Source organism: Scardinius erythrophthalmus (genome assembly GCF_964197995.2).
Source record: "Scardinius erythrophthalmus genome assembly, chromosome: 9".
NCBI classification, from domain to species: Eukaryota; Metazoa; Chordata; class Actinopteri; order Cypriniformes; family Leuciscidae; genus Scardinius; species Scardinius erythrophthalmus.
Genome location: NC_138229.1, coordinates 3,926,859 through 3,950,950, shown reverse-complemented (window position 1 = coordinate 3,950,950; position 24,092 = coordinate 3,926,859). Strand labels below are relative to the sequence as shown.

The following is a 24,092-nucleotide window of genomic DNA, read 5'->3' as shown; positions in this document are numbered from 1 at the left end:
TATTTCATTTGTCATGTCGGTAGATGCAGCGTTTTGACTGAGCCACTTCTACTTCTGCTGCACGAGATGAGAGGACATTTTTATAATTTTCTGGGCCATGAAAAAGAGTCTGCATTTATGATATTACCTTCTTCCTTTCCTTCAAAACGCTCTCTCTGTCTGGATGTGTTTAAAGAGGTGGTATAATGCCCTTTTTACAAGATGTAAAATAAGTCTCTGATGTCCCCAGAGTGTGTGTGTGAAGTTTTAGCTCAAAATACCCCACAGATATTTTTATATAACGTTTTTTTTTATATAACATTTTATAATGTTAAAGTTGTCACTTTTTGAGGGTGAGCAAAAACACACCGTTTTGTGTCTGTCCCTTTAAATGCAAATGAGCTGCTGCTCATTAAATAATGTTAACAAATGAGACCTTATTGTAAAGTGTCACCTACTATTATTATAATAAAAAAAAGAAAAAAAATATATATTGTTTTTCCACACATTGGCTGTGTCTCTCTCAGGTTTGACCTGTCCAGTTTGCGTGTGTTGGGTACGGTTGGTGAACCCATAAACCCGGAGGCTTGGCTTTGGTATTATGATGTTGTGGGTCAGCGACGCTGTCCGGTTATCGACACCTTCTGGCAAACGGAGACGGTAAAACATTTACACCAATCAAAACCAGCCAAGACACATACTGACCAATATTTCTGATTCAAAGTTGCTTAAAGGGGTGGTATGATGCCCTTTTCACAAGATGTAAAATAAGTCTCTGATGTCCCCAGAGTGTGTGTGTGAAGTTTTAGCTCAAAATACCCCACAGATATTTTTATATAGCATGTTAAAGTTGTCACTTTTTGAGGGTGAACAAAAACACACCGTTTTTGTGTCTGTCCCTTTAAATGCAAATGAGCTGCTGCTCCCGGCACAGGGGGCGGAGCTTCAAGAGCTCGTGTCCTTTTACCTCACACACACATGCACTGAACATTTCAAAAACTTTTAGCCTTTTATGTTCAAACCGGAGTCAGAAAGATGGAGAGACTCAAGAAGAAGTGACAACATGTAGACAACATTTCTGAATGGTTAGTAGAATTTATGTAGCTTATGTGTAGTTATCTTCTATTCATTGATTAGCATATTCTGTCATGATAATCTATAAATCGTGTTCCGGGGGCGGGGTTTATGTAAATTCTAGGGTTGGTGATGTCACTAACCCAGGAGGAATGTGGTGTAGTCTCTACCAGCCGTTTGTTGTAGCCCTTAAAAAGCGATTTCTTTAAAAGCAAATATCTCCCTTTGCTCTGAACTTTGAGCGTTGTAACTTTGCAGATGTTGTTTATGCTCAAACAGCAACATTACACACTAACTAAAGTTAGAAAAGTGAAATCATAATCAACCACCCCTTCAAATCTGCACTAAGGACGCGTTTCTGTCACGTAACACACATGCGCACTTCAACAAGCCGACAGAAAGCAGGTTGATGCATTTACATGCCGCGCGAAATAAGAGGCAAAAGGCTACCAGTGTCGACCGGTTTACGCTTAAGACGTTTATGACCTTAACAGGTTACCACGTCTACATGACCTCGTGCTTATTAAGCATAATCGGCTTAAGAACATGCATGTAAACACACTCACAGAGTGCATTTTTTAAGAGATCAGCACAAACAGAGGCAATCTCATTGCCAGTTACATTTCTGTCTATGGGAGTTTTGCTGTGAGCATTTACTCATGTCACATGTAGCCTCTAGCTGTGGAAGTATAATGGACGTGTTTGCTGATATGGTTGATATGTGGGAACAGTTAAACTTCACTAATGTGAAGCCAGAGGGTAAAGATATGCCAAAGCCTTTTTTTTTTTACTGTTAGCATATTCAAAGCTCAAGAGCAAAATAAATTACACTGTGTGAGAAACACTCAAAGGCAATGCAATGTAAATCACTTACTATGGATAAATAAGGATGACAGCATCCCAGTTTGCATTCTATCAACCATAAAGCAGAGCAGTGTGTCCTGATTCATAATAAATGGAAACATGCATGCTTTGTTAGTTTTTTCCCCTTCTTTTTCTTCATCTATCCTGATATTGTTGTATGTCTTGTTTTTTTTTTTTTTTGTATTTTGTAAAATATCTGTAGGTATTCCTGCAATAAAAAAATAAATGCTTGTTTATGATGATAAGATGTGTTCGCTGTTGTCAGGAAACCCGGAGAATCCGCTAAGCAGTTAATCCCTGTCTGGGATTCTGTCGGGAAAAGTCAAGGGGACTACTGTGTGTATTACCATCCCCGCACGGGACGCGCACACACTCCCAGAGGGCTTTCTAGAGTAGACACATACACAGGCCATCACTGCAGTGAGCGGGAAACACAATGGGAGCTCTTTTAAGCTCTCTCATTTGGCTAAAGGGATGCAGGGGTCTCCGGAGAGTTGGGAATTTAATTGTGTGTGTGTGCATGTATGCGTGTATGTGTGTTTGTGTGAGTGTGCATGTGTGTGTGTGTGTGCATGTGTGTGTGAGTGGGGATTTGAATGCGTCCAGCTGGTTAATGAGAGGCCTGTCTCTGCACTCAAAGACAATTCCTCTCGTCTGCTAGGTCAGTGGGTTCCCCTGTTGTGAGGCGTTAACAGGGGGGCGTATGCAGTCAAAGCTGTGTGTGTGTGTGTGTGTGTGTGTGTGTGTGTGTGTGTGTGTGTGTGTGTGTGTGTGGCGGCTGACACTGGGCAGCTGGTGAGATTACCTCTGTCCCTCCTCAGCTAATGTCTTGACAAAGGCCCGCTTCTGGGAATGCATTTTGCATTTTTGAATGGATGATATTTTTTTTTTTTAAAAGAGATGATTTTAATACAGTTATTTAATAAAGTATTCATGCTTGTCGTTTCAAGACTACACTCTTAAAAAAAACATGCTTACATTTTCTGAAGTGAACACAGGAAGTGTTTATGCAAAACATGATGCTAGGGTATATAGCAACCAACCAGAGCATATACACTAATATATATACATTTTATAATATATAAAATTGAAAAGCAAATTTAATTGCAATATATATGTGTAGTGTGTATAATTATTTAGTATATATAAATACACACATATGCATGTATATATTTAAGAAATATATTTATACATAATTTATATTATATATAAATATTTTAATATATACATGCATGTGTGTGTGTATTTATATATACAAAATAATTATACACAGTACACACACACACATGTATTATTTAAACACAAACTTTTATTTGGATGCAATTAATCGTTGCCCAGCACTAATATATACATAAATATAAATATAAATATATATATATATATATATATATATATATATATATATATATATATATACACACACACATATATATATATATATACACACACATCTTATATATATATATACATACATACATATATATATATATATATATATACTGTATACTGTATATATATTGAGGTTTGAGAAGTATGAGCAATAGGACACAACAGGTTAACACAACCAGTATTCTCATTACCCCAATGTGTTTAATAACCTTGTCAAGACGAACGACCAGTTCAGGTTAACGAAACCTCAGTGGTCCAGGTGGAGCCCATCCTGTTCATTATGCACACTTGTCTACTAGGCCAGATGGCAGCCCTCTAACCAGCACAGAGAGTGACAATGCAAAGCTTAACTAGACATCTCAGGGGAAAAAGGTCTGTTGTTGTTTTCTCCTCATCTTATTTGTGTGTCAGGGAGCAGGTGTCTGTTATCAGCTGAGAGAAAACACTGACTCAATACCACAGAGTTACGGCTCTTAAACCTGACAGGAGGAGCTACATTCAAAGATGATATGAGCTGATATAACAGTGACTGCATATCACTTCAAATCGGACATAATGCTCTTTATTATTATATTTTGGTCATGAAATTAGGCTGATGAACTATATGCATCACTGATCTCTTAAGCCCAGTGGCCAGTTGCATAAACTGTTAAGACTAGTCTTACAAGTTAGTCATCCAATTTTATTCTTTAAGACTGTTAATAACTTTTTAAAGTCAGTAATATAAAAACATAGATTGGTCTAATTTGACACCAAACAGTAAGACTGATTACCCCTAACTAACTTCTAGTTGATCATACTAGTTCTTAAGACACAGTCTTAACATAATGGCTATGTTTATGCAACTGGCCCCAGGACACACCAAGCCGACGTCAAAGAACTAGCAGTGACGAAAGTTGACTGTGTCGTCGCCTCTTCCTGGTCAGTGGAGGAATTGTTTTCTGAAACTGCAAAATAGCACCAGGGAACGTTTGCGCCGGAACACGCCTCCTCTTTTTGCTGAACCGCCCCCGGGAGCGCAAGTTCATTCCCTAATTTACAGACGTGTGTCTGTGGAGGGAAAAGTCCACTGTGCGTCGGGTGCAAAATAGGAATGAAACATGCGTCGGTGTACAAAGTCAATTGCGCTGGGTGCAAGAAAGGGCCTTGTGTGTCACTGTGGACCAGCGCTACATGCCGAGACCAGGCTGAAACCAACCGCTAACATGTTTAATAATTGTGTGCTTCTCACTCTCATTCTCACTGTGATGTTCTTTTCCCCAAGCTGAGCTCAGACTGAGTCAGACTGTTTCTCAGTGCCAGACACTATGAAGTAGTTTTGTCCACTCAGGGGAGGAAGGGCAGGGCCTGTAATAATGTTTACAACGTTACGACGACCATCTCTCTGGTTTCAAACTGCTTCACTCACAGATGAAGCAGATGAAGCTAAAAAGGGAGAACAATATAAACACAGAAAAAGAAATAAAGAAAGGCTACGCTTCAAATGGCTTACTATCAAATCAACTGGACGATTTGTGTGCAGTGTGAAAAAAGATGAAATTCTGATTCTGATTGTAAATCAATGAAATGCATATAAATATAAAACTATATTTCTTAATAGTGTCTTAGTTAATGCTTAGTTTTATGAGCAAAGCTCTGTAGTTTTAAAATATATAATGCAATGCAATACAATGATGATTGAGAGATGAACAAATAAACCTTCCTCAAAAGCCTGATGGTCATATTTGAACATGATTTTTCTAAAAAAAATATGTATGGATAATCAAGTTAACCTGTAAGTTGCTTCAGTTCAGTAAGTGTTCATCTTGAAATGTTACTGGCAATATAAAAGTTATTCATATGATTACTTATCTTACTATGAACCACGAGCTGAAGGTGGACGCTTACAATACACAATTGTAATAAAATATATTTTATTTGGTATAAAACACTATCAATCAGACAATAGACGGCATGTAGGAGATTGTGTGGAACATGTTTTTCAGCAAAGTTTTGATCATGTTGATCAGTTATAGTTCTTAGAAATTCACATATAATAACAATTAAATGCTTTTTGGTTTAAAGGATGCATATGACAAAAACAAGTGATTTATAATGTTGCAATGGGACATGCTAAATATTATTTCTCCAACACAACAAAAAACTGTTGTGTTAAGAATTTAGACTTAAATAAAATGATTTGCAATCCTTTATGTATCCAATGCCATGATTTGCACTAGTTGAATTAAAATACTGGTCATTTGCCAATCATGTAGCATATACTATTTCACAAACTTTAAAAAAAAATTGAAGCCAGTATACAGTATATACTGTGCAGTATGCAGTGCTTTAGTATTGCAAACACAGTCAGAGAAAGAAATGAAGAGAGTTGAGTCAGACACACACACACACACACACACCGTATCTCTCGCCAAAGAATCGTCACACACTCTCAATATAACCACTGTGCCGGAAAACGAGTGCACACGTCGCTTTATTTTTAGAAAGTGCTAAAGCTAGACGCTAACATCAGAACAGAACCTGCGACGTGTCTTTGAATCACAGACTGAATTTAATTAACGGCCCACAGCAATGCTTTGATAAGCAGCACAGCGCTTTGAAGATTAGCAGCGTCGTGTGTTTTAGTTTCTTACCCTCTTCACACTCTTCGCCAAACTGGGACACTCGTTCCTTGATGGTGAATACAATTATTGTGTGCTTTTACAACGGTAAATATGAGAATTTTAAATGAACCCTGAACAATTGTTCCAAATGCATGCAGATCATTAACAAAGTCCCATATTAACATGGTTTTGGGACATGCATTATTGATTTATGCTGCCTATAATAAGTATGTGAATGCAAACATTTCTAGCCAAGCAAAAATACAAAATGAATACCATGATATTTAAACGATACTGTAAGGGCCCCCTGTGGTGAAAATCCAGCTTTTAATGTTGTTTATGTGTCTATGTGGTGTTTTTAATATGCTTTAAGACAAACCATGTGTAAATTCATAAGTCGACACCATTGCTGAGTATTTTCTCCTTAAAACTGCAGTGAACCAAAGACAGTCTCAAAAACACGCTTTGAAATCGCTGGTGTTTCTGACGTCACAAACTACCTTGTAACCAATCAGATCAACGTGTGATCGTCAACCAGTGGATCTCTGAGCTGAGTGAGTGAGTGGAGGCGGGGCTAATTTGCATATTCATAGAACCACGCATACTAAATGAAGCAAGGGTGTCGAGTTACATTCAAGATATTGTAAGGCATGACAAATTTATTTTCAAGGGAAAAACATTTAAATATGTAATTTTGGTGATCAAATGTGAATTTTAAGGGATACAATTATTGACGCTAATTTTAAGCCATGAGCCAACTAGTCAGACATTTATGATATTAATGTAATTACTTAAATATATACTTAGGGAGTGGTTTTGGAAAATGGTTTCAGTTTCAGGGCTGAGAAAGAATATTATATGTAACATCGTTCTACATTACAGAGAAATTTCTCAACTATAATAATGAGCATTTAAAACATAAATTAAGCGCTCAAGCGCAAGTATAAAGCTTACCACAGTGCACTGGCAAAAGTAATGATTATGAAGATGTCAAAGACAACATTTGAACAAATTGATAATAAACTAGTGATTCTGAGTCAGTGACGGATGAAGTTGACGACGCTGACTAGTCATTGCACTATAGTAGATGCACCTTTAGAGAGAAATGAATGTTAAGTTAAACATGTCATGCAGAATATACTAATTTAACTTCCACACTCCGCACAAACACCTGGATATGTAACGGCGCACATTAACTAGGTTAACGTTAACGGAGCGAGCGGCCATGTAAAGTGACTGACGTTAGGCTATTACTTACAGTACATGTTTCAAATGGTAATCCATGATTTTTCTGCAACTAACCGACTTTTCGTCGACTAATGTTTAGTTGACTATTGGGGGGAGCCCTATTTATTTTTATATTAATAGTATAGGTACATTTTTTTTAAGGTGTTTAAAAACAAACAAAAAATGAGATTAACTACAATACAATGCTATTCTAATAAGTACAATTTCAGTAACAGTAATCATTTAGTACCCTTTACAGTAAATATCAAAATACCATAGTTTTATCATCTGATACCATACTGTACTATGGTAGTGCTATTGTTTTCAAAGGAAAGACTCTGTTCCACAGAAGAAATGACCTCAAATTCACATGTTGAAGCCAGAATTAAATCGAAGTATTGGTGCTATTGAGCGCACTATTATTTGTGTCGATTGGATTAAATATGCACACAGAGCTCTAATCCATTTAGCCTACATCTTGTGTTTTTTTACCCTAAGCAAAGCAGTGAAGATTATAAGAGCTTATCTCCTTCAAATATATAAACAGAAAAAAGGAGAGCAAAATGAATACGACACTTCACATATTACACACTCATCCACCATGAAAACACACATACACACACTGACACTTTCTTCTTAATGGCTCGTGATGGTTTAATGCACGTGAACTGAATAATGACAATATTATCTTGTTAGAGTTGCTTTGAATCGGTCTCATATTTGATGAAGTTTGCTTCATTGATTCTGTAACTTTCCTACACCGTGAAGCTGCTTTGAAAAAATGTCTATTGTATTACGCGGTATAAAAATAAAGGAATTGAATTGCCTTGCATCTCTATGAAACATGCCAACAACAACCCTGCACAAAACATCATGCATATTCAAATGTGCCACCATTGCTTCTCGCAAAACAGGAATGTTTATGATGTGGCATATTTGAGTGAGAATGAGTCAAATATTCAGTAAATGATTAACTGAGTTTCAGTCTGTTCTTCACACAAACCTAATGTTCAGAGAGTAATAAGCACAGCGCTAGAAACGCCAAGGTCGTGGGTTTGATTCTCAGGAAATGCATGAACTCGTAAAATAATGCAGTGCAAGTCGATTTAGATGAAAGCGTCTGCCAAATGCATAGATCTTTAAAACAAAATTGTAAAGAGATGACCAAAATAGAGTACAAGTAAAACAAGTCTATGGGTCTTGTGGGTGCTCTGGTTGTGTTTTGTGTAGGCAGTGTGTGTGTGTGTGTGTGTGTGTGTGTGTGTGTGTGTGTGTGTGTGTGTGTGTCACTGCAGTATATTTAACTTCACTGTAGGATCAGACCCTCAGACACAGAGAGGATTCACTAACTAGGTCAAAGAAATCCCCTACTTCAGATCTGCTCCCTGCACCAGAAGACGTATTAGAGCTGCGAGAAATCATATCTCAATATTTTTCAGCATTTTTACAACATTTAACATATATACACATTTTTTTCCAATCAGAAGAAAAAACAAAAAAACACTGTTGCAAATTATATTCAGAGTAAAAAAAAAAAAGAAGCGTGAATGCATTGCCCTGCGAGAAAATATCTATATTATTATATTAGCAATATGTATATTAGTTTTACAGTAAATGTTTTTATAACTAAGATTATGTGTGCAATTTCTCCTTTGACACTGATTAGTCTTTTCACTGTGCACTTAAATATAATTGAAGTTACTTTCTCACTGTGTGGCTTTTGTGATTTGTTTTTACTTTTATTCATGAGGATTCAAAGTAACATGAACCTAAAATCTCAGTGTTTGCCATGGTCATTGATAGCGGTTGCAAATTAAGTTCAAAATATATGCAAGAAGTAAAATGCTGTTAACAATAATCAAGGCTTTTAAAACAAATCTGGTTAAAAAAATTTATTCCACACTGTTTTCCACTAAATTAACACAAGGACGAATGAAACTTAATCATATTGCACCGATATAAAAAGAAATAGCAGTATATGATTGCAAAACATTTAAATATGTAAAAAGCCCACACAGTGATTTCTGTGAACATTTCTGTGCAAAGACGCAAAAAAAATTAAAATTCACAATTAAAGCTCCAGTATGCGACTTTGGTATTTCACCACAAGAGGGCGCAGTTTCCAACAATAACAAAGGCGAAGCTTGATGACGCTATGAAGGAGGTGACGATGGGAGATGTCGTTTTTAATGCGTTTTCACCATCTAGCGATATATCTACATGGAATTAATGAATCATGATCACGGATGAGGTAATTTATTCGTTTTTGTATTACCTGTATGTCTGATCGTATTATTTTATGTCATCATAATTAATGAACTGCAAGGAACGTGAAATGTTATGCTATATTATCCCGTTACAACATACAGCTATTTGTCAAATGATTTGTTTGGTTAATGTTGTGCAGTTTTACGTTTTTATGGTTAATGCCGTGTTGTTTAACGTGTTCAAACCAATATCTAAAAGTAAATTTGAACGAACATTTGCAAGTAATGACTAAATATATTTTTTTAACATCATATCCGATTGTATTTAATTGTACTGCCATAATCTCGGTCACCACACGTGATAAAAAGCCTTACCAAAGTACAAAGAGCAATATAACTTTGTTTATACGTGCTATTATTGACAGTTGCATGTCTTACCTGTCTCAATACACTCGCGAGAGAGTCTCTGTCAAGTCCAAGATTGACGCGCAGCTCTCTCCATCTCGAAAACGCCTGCCGATATGTATCCGGGTTTTATTCCTCCGTTTGTCACACAGTCCGCGACTCCGCGTGTATCAGAATATGGACGCTTTCGTTTTGTTGGCACTTCACTTCAATACTCGCCAAAGAGTTCGTGATCCATAACAGCTATAACCATACAGTCTATGGCTATAGCTATAACCACCACTTCCGCATTTGACCATGCGATATTCCGGTGTGGTGGGTCATATTTTTTATTTTATTCTTTTTTTATTCTTTGCCAGACGTCTTTATTGTTTATTGTGATAAGAAAAAAAACCTAAATAAAGTTGTTGTAAAAAAAAAAAAAAAATCCATTTAAAAAAAGGGATAGAGCGGACATTGCGTCACTGAGGCGCGACATTTCTTTTCCGGGACAGCCAGTTATTTAAAATCGGAATTTCTCTGAAATAAAAAATCTTTGGAGACTTTTGAGATATTGTAAGTACACAACTGGAGGAAATATATCACACTGTGCAAGTTATTTTCGGAAATTTTATTACAAAATTCCTACATATTGGAGCTTTAATTGTACGTAATTTATGTTGAAGTTTAAGATGTGAAAGTCTCAAATAATGTTAACCGCAAATCTTATTATATTCAATAGATACTCTGTTGTAAAATATTCTCTGGAAGTTCTTGAAGGAATCCTCAAATGCTTTTAGTGTCTTTCTACTTACGTTCAACTTTCTTTAGTGTGCAATGTTGCTGTTTAAGCATTAAAAAGCTCTGCAAAGAGTTCTTCTCTATATCAGAGTCAGTGTTTCTGAACTCCCTGAAACGCCTCCATTGTAGTCTTGAGTTTCTTCCGGGAACGAACACGTCACAATATTCCTCATTTAAATAATTCATACGCAGAATAAAGGGGCGGGGCCTGGTTGAGTTAGTTAGTAGTGTGTTGAAACTTGCGGTTATGGTAAGAGGCGTGTCATTTCCGATTGACCAATCACAACACACTGCTCCAACCGACCAATCAGAGCACAGTGTGCTTTTCAGAAGGAGGGGCTTCATAGAGACAGGAACTAAACAGAGCGTTACTGACAGACTGGGAAGAGATGAGCTGCAACAATGGAGAATATGTGAAAAATAATGTGTTTTTGAACATTCAAGTATGAAAACCTATTCTAGTAGAGCCCAAAAACTAAATTTACAAGACTTTGTTAAAGTCATAATATGGCCTCTTTAACAGACTCCTTCTGAAACCAGGTTAAAATGCTTGCTAAAGTACTGTTTACATTGATCTATCAGAACATCGGACTACAGCGTGAAACCATATTCTGGGTGTGTGGTGAAGTATGGTGAGTTACAAATAAACATGCGGTCATTAGCGACCCCGCACCACACGAAACGACCGAACTGTTTACAAAAACCTCCATAAGCCAATGCCATATCACAGCCTGACAGATATAAACCCATATGAGAGCCACTCTGTATCTGTCTCTCTCCCTCTCTGAGTATATGTCTCTCGCTCACTTTCTCTCCTCCCCTGTGAGGCAGGAATCTGCCAGGAGGTTTCATAACAGGCAGCTCAGTTGGATTAATTCTGGTCCGGGAGCCAATCCCACCGCAGGAATCAGAGTCGACAGCAAACAGCCTGGGCACCAGCGATAGCACAGAGAAAACAGCAAAGGTGTCCTTTATTAACTTACATTTAAATAATTGAATTTAAACATTTTGTTCCAATATTTTTCGTCAACTACATTTTTTCAATGACGGAAATGAGATGATAACTAGTTAAAAAACAGTTTGTGATGACAAAACCTATAACGAAAATCGATCGACCTTTTTATCAACAAATAAGTACAAGATGAAAATGTTAGGGAAGGATGATTTGGGAACAGATTCAGTCTCAGTAAATCTGCGTGGCAGGGAGGTTAGATGTACTGATGGCATGTTTCAAGATATTTCCAAAACCTAGGCTACTATATACTACATGTTACTCAAAGATACTTCAAAGCATACCGTGTTAATGAAATGGCACATGTAGAATAGTGCAGTAATGAAAATCCATTTATAAATAAATCTAAATTAAATCTCATGGAAACAGATCTACCAACCTCAAACTCTGTAAAATGTAAATGCAGTAAAACATGCACTTGCTTTTCAGGCCAAGTTCATTAGACTGATTGACAATCCTGGGATCTAGAGTAGCACTGTACTGAACTCAGATGGCACTGAATGTTGTATTTTTAGTTGCAGATCAGTACAGATACTTAAGCCCTATTCGGACGGGACTAGTGTAACATGGAGAGGTGGGGTAAAGTAATAATTACCAGAGCTTCTCTGTGATTTTAGTACCGTCCGAATGTGCATCTCAGTAATTATCGTGGACAATGTCAGTAAAGATTTCGGCGACTTTTACCTTCAGTAAAAAGGTCCGGAAAAATGACCTCAGGTGATACTAACCCCGTGCGAATAGAGCCGCTGTAAACATGTACGTAAATATTTCATCATTTCCCGTTTAAAAGTAGTTTTCTGAGATATTTCAAGTATGGAGACGCTTGAAAAAGCGTTCAGTTGTGTTCTAGACGCTGGGACGAGTCTGTGGCAAAACTCAAGTGTTTTACACACACCATTCAGATCAGAGAGAAGATCGAAAACATAGAGGCACGAAACATCTTTTAGCGTTAAATAAGTGCCTATTACCAACACAATCCGATCTGAAGTTAATTAATACATTGTTCGACCGGACATAACTGTTTTATATATAAATATAGGTTATATGTGTTTGCGCATGTGGAAGCAACGTAATACACACATGATGACAGGAGTGATGGCGATGCGCAAATCGAGTTACTCTCCTTCTAGTTTTACTGAGATATCTTATCCCGTGCCAATTGGCCATTAATATTACAGACGTCCTGTGGTAAAATGACATTACTCCATCTACCCTAGTACAGTTAATCCAGTCCAAATAGGGCGATAGAGCAGAAACGGCATCCCGTCTGCCCAGCTTAACGACATTCCAGTCACATATTTAGCATGTAAACAAGATCTCGCCATCCAAACCTGCGTCATGCGTGCAGGTGGAAAATAAAGGTGATTTGGAAAGAACTCACTGATCAAGAACCAGTTTTCATTGTCTGGGGTTTCTGAGTCACTAGATGCTTCTTCGGATATTCTAGAACGTTCTTACTGTCCAATCACAGGTTCTTCAGATCAGTGTTTTAATTTCTAAAGCACCAGAACACGGATGGTTTTCTAAAGAAAAGTTGTGGAACTTTAAAACTTACCAAGAAATTTAAATATATGTTTTATTTAAATACTTGGTAGCTAATTTTTTGGCTTTAAGGGGAGACACCCCAGGTGAATAGGAAAAAAGCCGTGCACGAGCACAAAACCTCACAACACCCTCCCCCTGTCGGTGATTGGTTGGAACACTATTTGGTTTGGTTTTGAGTGTTTGGCTAAACCATTTGTTTTTGTGTGCAGATCTCAGAGCCTAGGCTGGACACCTCGTTGGGCATTAACCCTTGCTTAGAATATTTATGTTTAAATATGCAAATTAGGTAGTATCTCATTAAATATGCACTAATTTGCATATATTTCCAGAAGAGAAATCTGAACATTGGATAAAGCCCGATTCAAAATTCTTGTTTCATTTTGTTGACATATTAGAGTCAAAGGTTTTTACCGAGGGGTTTTTGGATATCTCTTTTTATCACTGAAAAAACTGTCAAAAGCCATAAAAAAATACATTTTCACCCTGTTTTTAGATATAAAATGTTGTACAAATCAGAATCTGAATGATATATGAACTAACCCCTCTGTAAAAACCTTAGGAATATAGATAGGAATACAGCTGGAAAGTTTGGTGTGTGTAAGTGCTGCTGAAGTGGAGATTTCTGGCAATGAGATTTAGCTTTTAGAGTTAAATGCTTCATTGTACTTTCACGATTGGTTGCTGATAAAAAGAAAATGACCATATTTGGATATGACAACATTGTACAAGAGAGAGAGAGAGCTTTCCAACGGTATACCGGTATGTGATGACGGTGCAGACAGCGATCGCGGAGCAGCGGGAGGATTGAGAACGCCAATTTTTGTTGAATTTAGGAGAAATCTACAGACGCAAATAGACAAAGTGTAGTAAAATAAAGACCTAAATGTGTATTTTGGACTTTTTTTTCACCACAAGTCTGAAAGAAGACATGTTATTGAAGACAAATAGCCCAAAATCTCAAAATTGTTTTTGACTCCCCTTAAGTTTTTAAGTTTTCTTTAGGGGGCAGTTGACTGCTTAAATCGGGTTGACAAACGTTCTAAGGTGAGCAATTACTTTCAGCTAAATGCACAGCTAAAGCAGTTCCAGGCAGGTTTTGACTACATTACACATCCATATCACTTTACCAAATGATTTCAGTTATTTCAAAGGTCCGTACAGCCAACAGCAGCAGAAGAACCAAAAGCCATAAAGACTCTGATAAAGCAAACAGATAAAACAAACAATAAGATAAAAATGGCTACAACTATTTCCATGTTTTTCCCACTAAATTACATTTAATTATCGATGGAAAGCACGCTCTCTCTCCTATATAAACGCACACACACACATACAGTACAGACACACACACTCGGAAACTTGATGCAACTTTATAAATAAAACAGTTTCGCAACTAAAAGAAACCACACCACATTTACCCCCAGTATCAGGATAGTAGTGTCGCTGTTTTTGAAACCGTTAACCTTACAGCTCTCTCTATTATAACTGCATTAGTATGCATATCAATGGCTCAAGCCTGCTTCACTTGCTCTAAAACAACGTTTTATATCTGCAAGAAATGAGTCCCTCACACAAGAGCCTTTTAAGGACAAAAGCCTGACAAATGTCTTAAAATAAAACATCGGAACAATCTATTGACGTGTGGTAACCATATATTTCTTAAGAATAATACACACCAATAATGGTTCACAGTAAGACCAGAATGTGTATTAAAGCAAATAGGGTCCGTTTTGATTCAATGTCGACTTTAATATTTCATCTATTCTGATGTCTAAAGCCATTAACGTTGAAACAAGTTTGACTTCTCCTTTAAAATAAAGGCATGCCATCAGCTTGAAAAGCATGTTAAAAGCATGTTAACATAACTGAACATGGCAGTGTGCAAGATACCGCATGCTTCTCCATTTCATCCACATCTGTTGTGTGCGGGGCGAATGAAGGGATGGGGAAATGAAGGGTATCGTGTGATGAATGCTGAAAAAGTGGAGCTCAACACTTTCTGGGGCAAACCTCAAGAGAGAGACGTGCTATAGCTCACACAGCGCTAACACTCATTTCAACGCTTTACCTCTTTTTCTCCTTCACCCTCACTATATCTGTCCTTGTGTGTGTGTACTAGTGTGTTTACCTTTCCAAATTACGTTTTAAATATTAATGCAAAAATAAAACAAAACAAATTCAGGTTTATTTACACCATAAAGGCTGACAGCATACAGTTCCCCCTAAAAATTAACACTGACAAAGGTCATCGTCGCCTTTGTCATGTCGAAAATGCAGCATGAATTTTCCACGAAAGAAAGTCATATGGGTTTTGAACAACATGGGTGGGTAAATAATAATTTTTAGGTGAACTATTTCTTTAAGAAGATTTACTGTTCCCCCCAGGGGATGTTTTACAATGCAGCAGATCTCAGAGGGGATTCTGTGATACCAGTGTAATGATTGACTGTTGTGATCCTCTGCTGTTTGAACTGAAATAACAAGAGAGAAATAATAAGAAGTTCGACAGTAAAATCTGACTTTGATTAGCCACGTTTGAAGATGCTGTAAAAAGGTGATATACAGAAGAGGCAGATTAAATCTACTGTATATAAATGCACCAACCACAAACGGCCTAAAATTATACTAATGATGGCAGAAAATCAAGCATCAATATTAAAATTGCTCATGCTTGAGTAAGCGGTCTAAACCAACCCATAACCCGAACTATAATGTGCCCCAATTATGCTATTTTAAACTTATTAATTTTGTTTTGGAGTCTCAGACAAGAGGTTTACATGCATCCAAGGTCAAAATCAGTTTAATCTTCTCATCAGCTCTTTCCTCACAGTGTCAGAAATGGTTAGAAAAAGGATTAAGTCTCTCTAAACCCCTCCTTTCTGAGAGCCAGCTCTGCTCTGATTGGTCAGACTTCCCAGACTGTTGTGATTGGTTTACTCTGCTCTGATTGGTCAGATGGCCCAGTCTGTTTTGATTGGTCTACTCTGCTCTGATTGGTCAGATGGCCCAGTCTGTTGTGATTGGTCTACTCTGCTCTAGTTGGTCAGATGTCCCAGTCTGTTATGATTGGTCTACTCTTCTCTAATTGGTCAGATGGCCCAGTCTGTTGTGATTGGTCTACTCTGCTCTAGTTGGTCAGATGGCCCAGTCTGTTGTGATTGGTCTACTCTGCTCTGATTGGTCAGATGGCCCAGTCTGCTGTGATTGGTCTACTCTGCTCTAGTTGGTCAGATGGCCCAGTCTGTTGTGATTGGTCTACTCTGCTCTGATTAGTCAGATAGCCCAGTCTGTTGTGATTGTCTACCGCTTTCAGTGCATGTCAGAAACCAAACACCCATTAAAAAATCTGAATTTCAGCTTTGAATCTTCCTCAGCACTCTGATACGAACAGTAACGATGGAATCGATTTTACCGTTTCAATTCTCACCCAAAGCCTTATCAGTCCTCATCCTTTGGAAGTGCATTAAAGTTGATTTGCTTTGGCAGCTTAAAACAGTGTCTTCTCAACAAGAACAACACGAACCAAACTCTCCCAGGCATCAGCTACAACTACAGTGTTTGAGGGCGGGGCAATGCAGATGATTTTTCTCATTATGCAAATTTGTTACAAACCTACATAGGCTGGAGGCGGAAGTGAGACTGTAATTACTGACGACTCATTTCATGCGGTTCAGAATTGCTTCTTTCTTTTGGGAGACAAAAACTCTGAAACTTTGCATACCATTTACATTCACAAACAGCTACAGTATAGTACACACTACATGAACAGTGATATCCGATAAAGCATAAACTTTGGTGCTGACATAAAGGCCCCCTCCATACTGCAGTTCATCTACATGTACAGATACAGATGGTCCTACTGTGATTCACCCTTTCCAGATTAGTTTAACATTAACCTGAGCAACTCCAGGGTAACTCCTCAGTATCTGATTACAGAAGCAGAAGCAGTGTGCACCGCTATAGCCTCTCATGCATTAATGCACAGACAGCAAGCTTCAAAGTTAAATGTATTCGTCCATACTTCAAAGCAATTCACAGTACACTAACCGTGGGTGGAATTCTAACCATCCGGCCATCCGGGTTTCAGTGCCTTATTCAACTAAGGTGATACAGCAAGATTTCCATCACAGCAATTTTACAGTCTGTGGGTCATTTCCAGGTTTGTCTATGCTGCCTTGAAGTAATATTCAGGTTTATTTAAAACTTAAAGGGATATTTCACCGCTGGAAAGATGAATGTGTATTTAAATTGGGTAATTTATGTAGTAGAAATGTGAAATTATTTTAGGAGTTGGTGCCTTCTAGACTGAGAAAAGCCAGAAAATGTATTTTTGGCTCATGTGGATGAAAGACTACAACTCCCAGAATGCACTTGCTTCGCTGCCCTACCCCAAGCCACGCCTACCGGTTACAGAGGGCAGTATCGGGAGAAATGATACAGCTAGGCTACTAGTCGACTGGAAAATGAAAAGACGGCGTTTTATCATGAGATCCCCCTATGGGCGGGTTGAACACATGCGGGACGAGCTCCTCCTACTGGCTGTAGTCTCTCGCCTCTGGACAAAAGAGCCTCTGATGACGATAAATGACGATTTTTGCGTCATCTGAGTTTTTTTCCAGACACACAATACAGAAATCTCTCGTCTCAGAGGGACATGAGGGAGGGAAGCACGCTCATTCGAAAATACTACCGGGTTTCTGCTGATACAAAGCTTAACGCTAATCGGTGCAGTATCACTTTAAGCCTAATAATGCTGCCGATTACCACAGAAAATTATTTGTCACTTGATGAAAACAAGCGTGTTTACAGTTACAGTACTGCACTTACAGTGGAGGTTGGCTGCAATGAAAATAAACATTTAATATATAGGTAACACTTTACAATACAAATAATTCTAAAGTGTTTGTTAATCTTAGTTATTGTTAATTCCAACATTTAATAATACATTATTATTGTATTTCCCTCCCTCATGTCCCCCTGAGACGAGAGTTTTCTGTATTGTGTGTCTGGAAAAAAACTTTTGATGACGGAAAAATGGTAATTTCTCATGATAAAATGGCATCTTTCCAGTTTCCAGTCGACTAGTAGCCTAGCTGTATCATTTCTCCCGATACTGCCCTCTGTAACCGGTAGGCGTGGCTTGGGAGTGTCCTCGTAGGGCAGCGAAGCAAGTGCATTCTGGGAGTTGTTGTCTTTCATCCACATGAGCCAAACATACATTTTCTGGCTTTTCTCAGTCTAGAAGGCACCAACTTCTAAAATAATTTCACATTTCTACTACATAAATGACCCAATTTAAATACACATTCATCTTTCCAGCGGTGAAATATCCCTTTAAACAATCTGAGCTGCTTCAGACTTTCGTTGTGAACAGTAATACTGTAAATGCAATTCCCGCTTGTTTTTACAAATTGAGGAAATTATTTTATGTAGTAGTACAAAAAAACTAAAAGGCTTTACACAGAAATTAAGCTGTAAGTAACCCAGAATATCCCTGTAACAGTTATAACCACTCTCTGTACTTGACAGTGAACACCATTCATGAATAAAAAGCTGCACAATAGCCACACTAGTACATAAATATGCTTTTAAAGAGTCTCCTCTTATAAAATACTTCTTGTCCTCCATTATCCAATTCAATAAAAGTGTGCAGGAATCTAATATGGACTCAAATCCGGTGAGCTGGCGTATCGTACCTCTTTGGCTCTCTCGAGCTCGTTCTGCATGGCCTGTTTGGAGATCTCCACCTCGATGATCTTTTGCCTGAGCAGCTCGTTTTCATCTTCCGCCCGTGTCCGCTTGTCTTCCACCGTCTCCAGTTCATTGTGCAGACGCACAGATACATCTTTGGCCACCTGTGGGCAGAGACACATGTTTTATTATCGTGTTTTCATCTGTGCAACATAAGTTCGAGAGCTCAATACTTATCTTACACAAATCAGATATTAAAACAAATTTATCATCACATTCAAAATGTTTCCATTCTCTATGACAAAAACACCTTCAGGTCCTGCTCCATTCCGCGTAGAAGCTCTCCGTCGACGTGTCCGGTCTGTGCAACACGCAGACTCTTCTGTTCAGCCTTGCGCAGGCGGTACTGAAGGATCCGGCAGTTCTTGTTGGAGCGGTCCAGTTCCCTGCGTATATCCTGCAGCTGGTACACCTCCTCCTCCAGGTAACTGTCCCTGATCTCCTCCATCTCTGCTCGCAACTCGTCCACTTCATCCTGAAGAAAACCCAATCAGGATTAGAATCAGAATGAACAGCAGAATGAGAATCGGGATTTATTAACTTTATAAACTGACTTTATTAAGGCCAGAATGAGAATGGCGGACAGAAAAAGAATGAGAATCAGAACCGGAAAACGAGAATCGGGATTAGGATTAGAATCAGAATGAGAATAAGAATCAGAATGAAAATCATGATTAGAAACAGAAAGACAATCAGAATCAGAATCAGAATCCTCATTCAGGTTTCTAAAGGTGTGTTCACACTTGTAGTCCGGATTAATTGGTTTGGACCAAAAAATGGTTCTGGTCTGCTTAGCATTCACATTGGCATTTTAACACAGAACCTAAAGGCATAAGGATATGTTCACAACCTGATTAGTCGGCTTTTATTACGTATTGCGTCGTAACTTACTGAACATCCCAAACAATGGGATGTCTCAGTCCGTTTGTTTGGTGCACACCAGGGTTCGGATGGCAGCGTTCACACTTACTCTCAGTAACAGAGCAATCGCACCAGGTTTCGTTTTAATCCAACCAACATGCCAAGTGTGAGCACAACTTAATTTAATTGGTCTGATTTTGGAATGTAATTGAACAGAAATCACAGTCTGAAATGACAAGAACATAGCCTGGAAATCCAGACCTAAATCTGAAAGATTAATGGTCTGGCGTCGACTAATTAAAATCGGCCAGCTCGAGGGGCGGCACCAAGCATGCATTTGAAAATCTCACTGCAAGCAATTGGATAACACTACGACCAATCACAACAAGCCCCATACGCTTAGCTACCAGCGGAGCTAACTGGTAGATTAGACTCTTGCCGTATCCGGTCGGCAAAACAGCAAAAACGCCCTTCTTGTTTAGCTCACCTCTAGCCCGCCTATATCAGATAACCCGATGTGATTGGTGCTGCTCGGATACAAGGGCATAGTTAATGAGCATCATTACTCGACGCCAGAGTAAACTCGCTGAGCAAATTCAACTTGTGCTCTCGCGAGAACTCTGGATTTCCAGGGTAACAAGAACAACCTCCCAACTAGAATAAAGAAAAAGACTGCAGGTAAAGAAACTGTAGTCATTGGTGAAACCCCCGTCCTGAACTGTAATGAATGACGGTCATTTGTGACGCCTCATTTCCCAGTAAATACTCCACAATGCCTCAGCGGATTCAGTGAAAAACAAAGTCGAGGAAGAAAGACAGAAAGACAGCGAAAGAGAGACAGACAGTGACAAACAGCCCAAACACAATGACCTTCACTGTATGTTGGGGACCATGTCATGTGACAGCAGCAACCTGCCATGTTCTGTATGGATGTTCCTGTCAAACATGAGTTATGGTGGACTAAATGATTAATAGTACTAACATGGAGCTGCACACAATACATGCTGCAGTATTACTTTTAGAGAGATAGACAGAGAAAAGAGAGATAAGCACACAGATGGAGGCAGAGGGGTGCTCAGGGTCAGGAGGGACGTGTGTGTGTGTGTGTGTGTGTTAAGAACGTATGTGTACTGAGGGGACGCAGAATTACACGCACAGCTACTAAAGCGGATTAACATGCAGCGTTCAGAGATAAACTTATGAAAATCCTGTTTGTGACCGCAGTCGAGCCCTGGCGCATCTGACAAATAAGATCAATCATTTATGGAATTATGCTAATTAGGCCTGCCTTCATCTACCCATCACACTTCACACAGAGAGCAAAGACTGTGATGCGTTTCCTGCGGGAGTTCTGAGGGTCTTTCTGATGCCTGTTGGATGCATCTGCGCTCTGTGGACTGATGTGACCTAAAATACAGATTTATGGATCTAGATCTCGCTCTCCTCATGTAAGGCCAGTAAGAGCTGTGTGTGTAAACCTCACTCCCCTGGCCTCAAGAGGTGCACTAGCGACTGACGCTAGCGGCTACGTTCTTTAGCATCTTTCTTAGCACCCGCCTCCCACGCCAGAGACTCCGGTTTGAATCCCACTCGGAGCGGGTCGAGTAGGACCGTTTGCATTTGGTGCCATGACCCGGATGGGAGTGGGGTTTAGAGGGGTGCGTTTAATGGATGTAGGGCATTAAAGGTTCTTGCACACTGAATGCGAAATTTTCTTATGCGTATTTTCGTATTCGTCATCCTAAAAATACATCATGCACAGATACATTGCACACTAAGTCAGATGCGTATTAATTAATCCGTTGCGGAAAAAAATTCGCAAAACAATACAAAATGAAGTCTTCAAGCAGTGGGGATGATTTTGTTGTCCTCTCTTCTTAAAAAGACAAAAAGAAAGAGGAAATATTGGGTCCATCCAATCCTGAGCTTGCATCGAGAGGAAGGAGAGTTCGCTGAGGGATTATCCCGAGCGATTCAAAGTTTACTTCAGGATGTCAGTGGCTCAGTTTGATGCTTTGCTAGCGATACTGGAGCCACATATTAAAAAGAAGACCACCAATTTCCGTGAACCAATTGATCCTGAATAGTTCTGGATTTTGGCGTTTGCTTGAACGGTGGCTCTGAATTGTTAAAAAACTTCTCAAAATGCTTGCTACGGATGCGAAAAACATAGAAAATTTAACCCGATCTGAATTTTTTTTTTACGACGGACTAAAGTTTCGGAGGCAGTGTGTAAACGTGACTGACAATGTGAGGTCGTATTTATTATTTAACATGGGAAAATGTGCTCAAGTGCAAGACTCAATGTGCAAGAAAAAAATAAATACTCACTTCCCTGGCCTCAGGAGGCACACTAGCGACTGACGCTAGTCAGGTCTAGAGCAAGTCAAGTAGGACCGGTTACATTTGGTGCCGTGACCCGGATGGGAGTAATGTTTAGGGAGTGAGTGTAACAGATGTAGGCCAGTAAGAGCTGTGTGTGTAAACCTCACTCCCCTGGCCTCAGGAGGCACACTAGCGACTGAAGCCAGCGGCTACGGTCTTTAAATCTTTATTCTCTGGTGTTTTAGAATATTATTTTATGTTGTTTTATGCTATGTAATTGTGATTTGATCAGCACTTTGGTCAGCTTAGCTGTGTTTATATGTGCTATATAAATACTTTTTTTTAAGTATCTTGAAGAACTTTAGTACAGTGGCACTGTCAACTAATACCATCACAATTCTTCTTGTATAGGATTTTGTAACATGCTTATGGCACTCCAATGACATGTATAGTACTTCAGTAATAAAAAGCAAGGTATTGCCATTGTACATGTCCAAAAAAAAAAACATGGTTGTGCCATGTTACTTTCAAGTATTTATGTACTCTGGCATCAAATGTATGTCAAAGGAATAAACACTAGTGAGACTAGATGCTTTCAGGGACAAATGATGCTGCAGTACTGTTGGTCTAGAGGTGTAAATGAGTAGGATGAATTTAAAACATGAGCCAGATTATCAAGAGGGCCATCACGTGAAAAAACAAATCAAGGTGTAAAACTGTCATGTGGATTTACAGCAGCAGCTCAACCCATAATCCTCCTGAAGAACACCAGACATTAATCTAAAAATATTCTGTACATGACATTGAATGATTCAATCATTCTGTATATCAAAGCACCACCCCTGTCCCATACAACCACAATACTTTTGGGTAAGGATTGAAAGCACTCTCTCCTTATGATCCCTTGCATTGCAATATCATGCAACCGTATTAGATGATTAAAGTCACTTCTAAGAATACCATGGTACCATAGTAGCCTACATTTGAGAGTGTCGGCTCACCTTGAGGTAGTCATTTTCTGATCGAAGGTCTTCGATTTCCCTCAGCAGTTCCTCCTGGGCCATTTCCTTACCCTCCGTTTTGAATTGTGCGTCTTTCTCCGCTTTGCATTGGTCCGCGTGCGCACCGGGCGCCGGTGAAGCCTGAGATCCTCCCGCTCCGAGCGCGAGCGCGCGCACCCGAACCCCGACCGCCTGCTCACTAGAACCGGAACCGGAGCCGGACTCCGCATCGCTACTGGCGGCCTGAACCAGTCTCTGCTCGTCGGATAACGGTTCGGAGGGACAATCGGACAAATCCGAGCTGCTGTCCGTCTGGCAGACGCCGCGTGCGGTGGGAACGCGTATCGGGGCGAGCCTCCCCTTGCTCTTGGGGATCTGCGGAGCGGCGGTATCAATCGCTTTGCACGCCGGTTTCGGTTCGGATGCTGCATGCTGAGTGACCTTAACCGCCTTTTTTGTCGCTGAGGGTTTGATGTTGCTTTTTGCAGGTGCTGATGCGGTTTTGTCCTTCGCGCCCGGGACGGTGCGTCTCGGGACGCGGCTGTGAGGCGTCACCGGCGCGGAGGACGTTTGCTGCTTGTTGAATTTGGGGGATTTTGGCACGATCGGTTTGGCCGTTCGCGAGTGGACATCCTTCAGAACGGGTCTGGCAGGGGACGGCGCGCGGTTTAACCTCTTCTTCTCCACCTGAGGATGAGGATGATGGCTCTGCGGTTTGGTGTCGGAGCCATTGGAGCTCTCCATTATACAACCTGACAGAAGGATTCAGCCGCGCGCTTCTGTCTCATCACTTCAGATGGACGCGCAACCGTAAAGCACTTGCCATCACCGTGTCGTTCCTCGCGCTTCCGAACGGAATACGGTGGATAGTGTTGTGTCAAGTGAGAATCTCCGTGGTTCTGTGCGTTGAATCAATCCGTCCGTCCATGGTCCATCCCTCCCCCGGGATTACAGTCCTCCCATCATCTCTCCCTGCTGTCCTCTCCCCCCAGGCTGACGGGAAAATCTGCAGCCGCTGCGGTCTGACGCTCCCCGTCCGTGTCTCAGGTCTCGTGGAGCGCATGCGCAT

General features: G+C 39.6%; 1 protein-coding gene across 1 annotated transcript in view; it reads right to left on the bottom strand.

Moving 5' to 3' along the window:
* mtcl1 (microtubule crosslinking factor 1) overlaps positions 1-23,979 on the bottom strand; it is a 76,024-nt gene extending 52,045 nt beyond the window's left edge. The window contains exons 1-3 of the mRNA XM_081374050.1: positions 23,024-23,979; positions 19,087-19,311; positions 18,782-18,940 (exon numbers count right to left, since the gene is read on the bottom strand). Coding sequence (XP_081230176.1) covers positions 18,782-18,940; positions 19,087-19,311; positions 23,024-23,767 — 1,128 coding nt within the window. The 5' untranslated portion in view covers positions 23,768-23,979. The remainder of the gene's footprint in view (positions 1-18,781; positions 18,941-19,086; positions 19,312-23,023) is intronic.
* Positions 23,980-24,092: the final 113 nt, after the last annotated feature.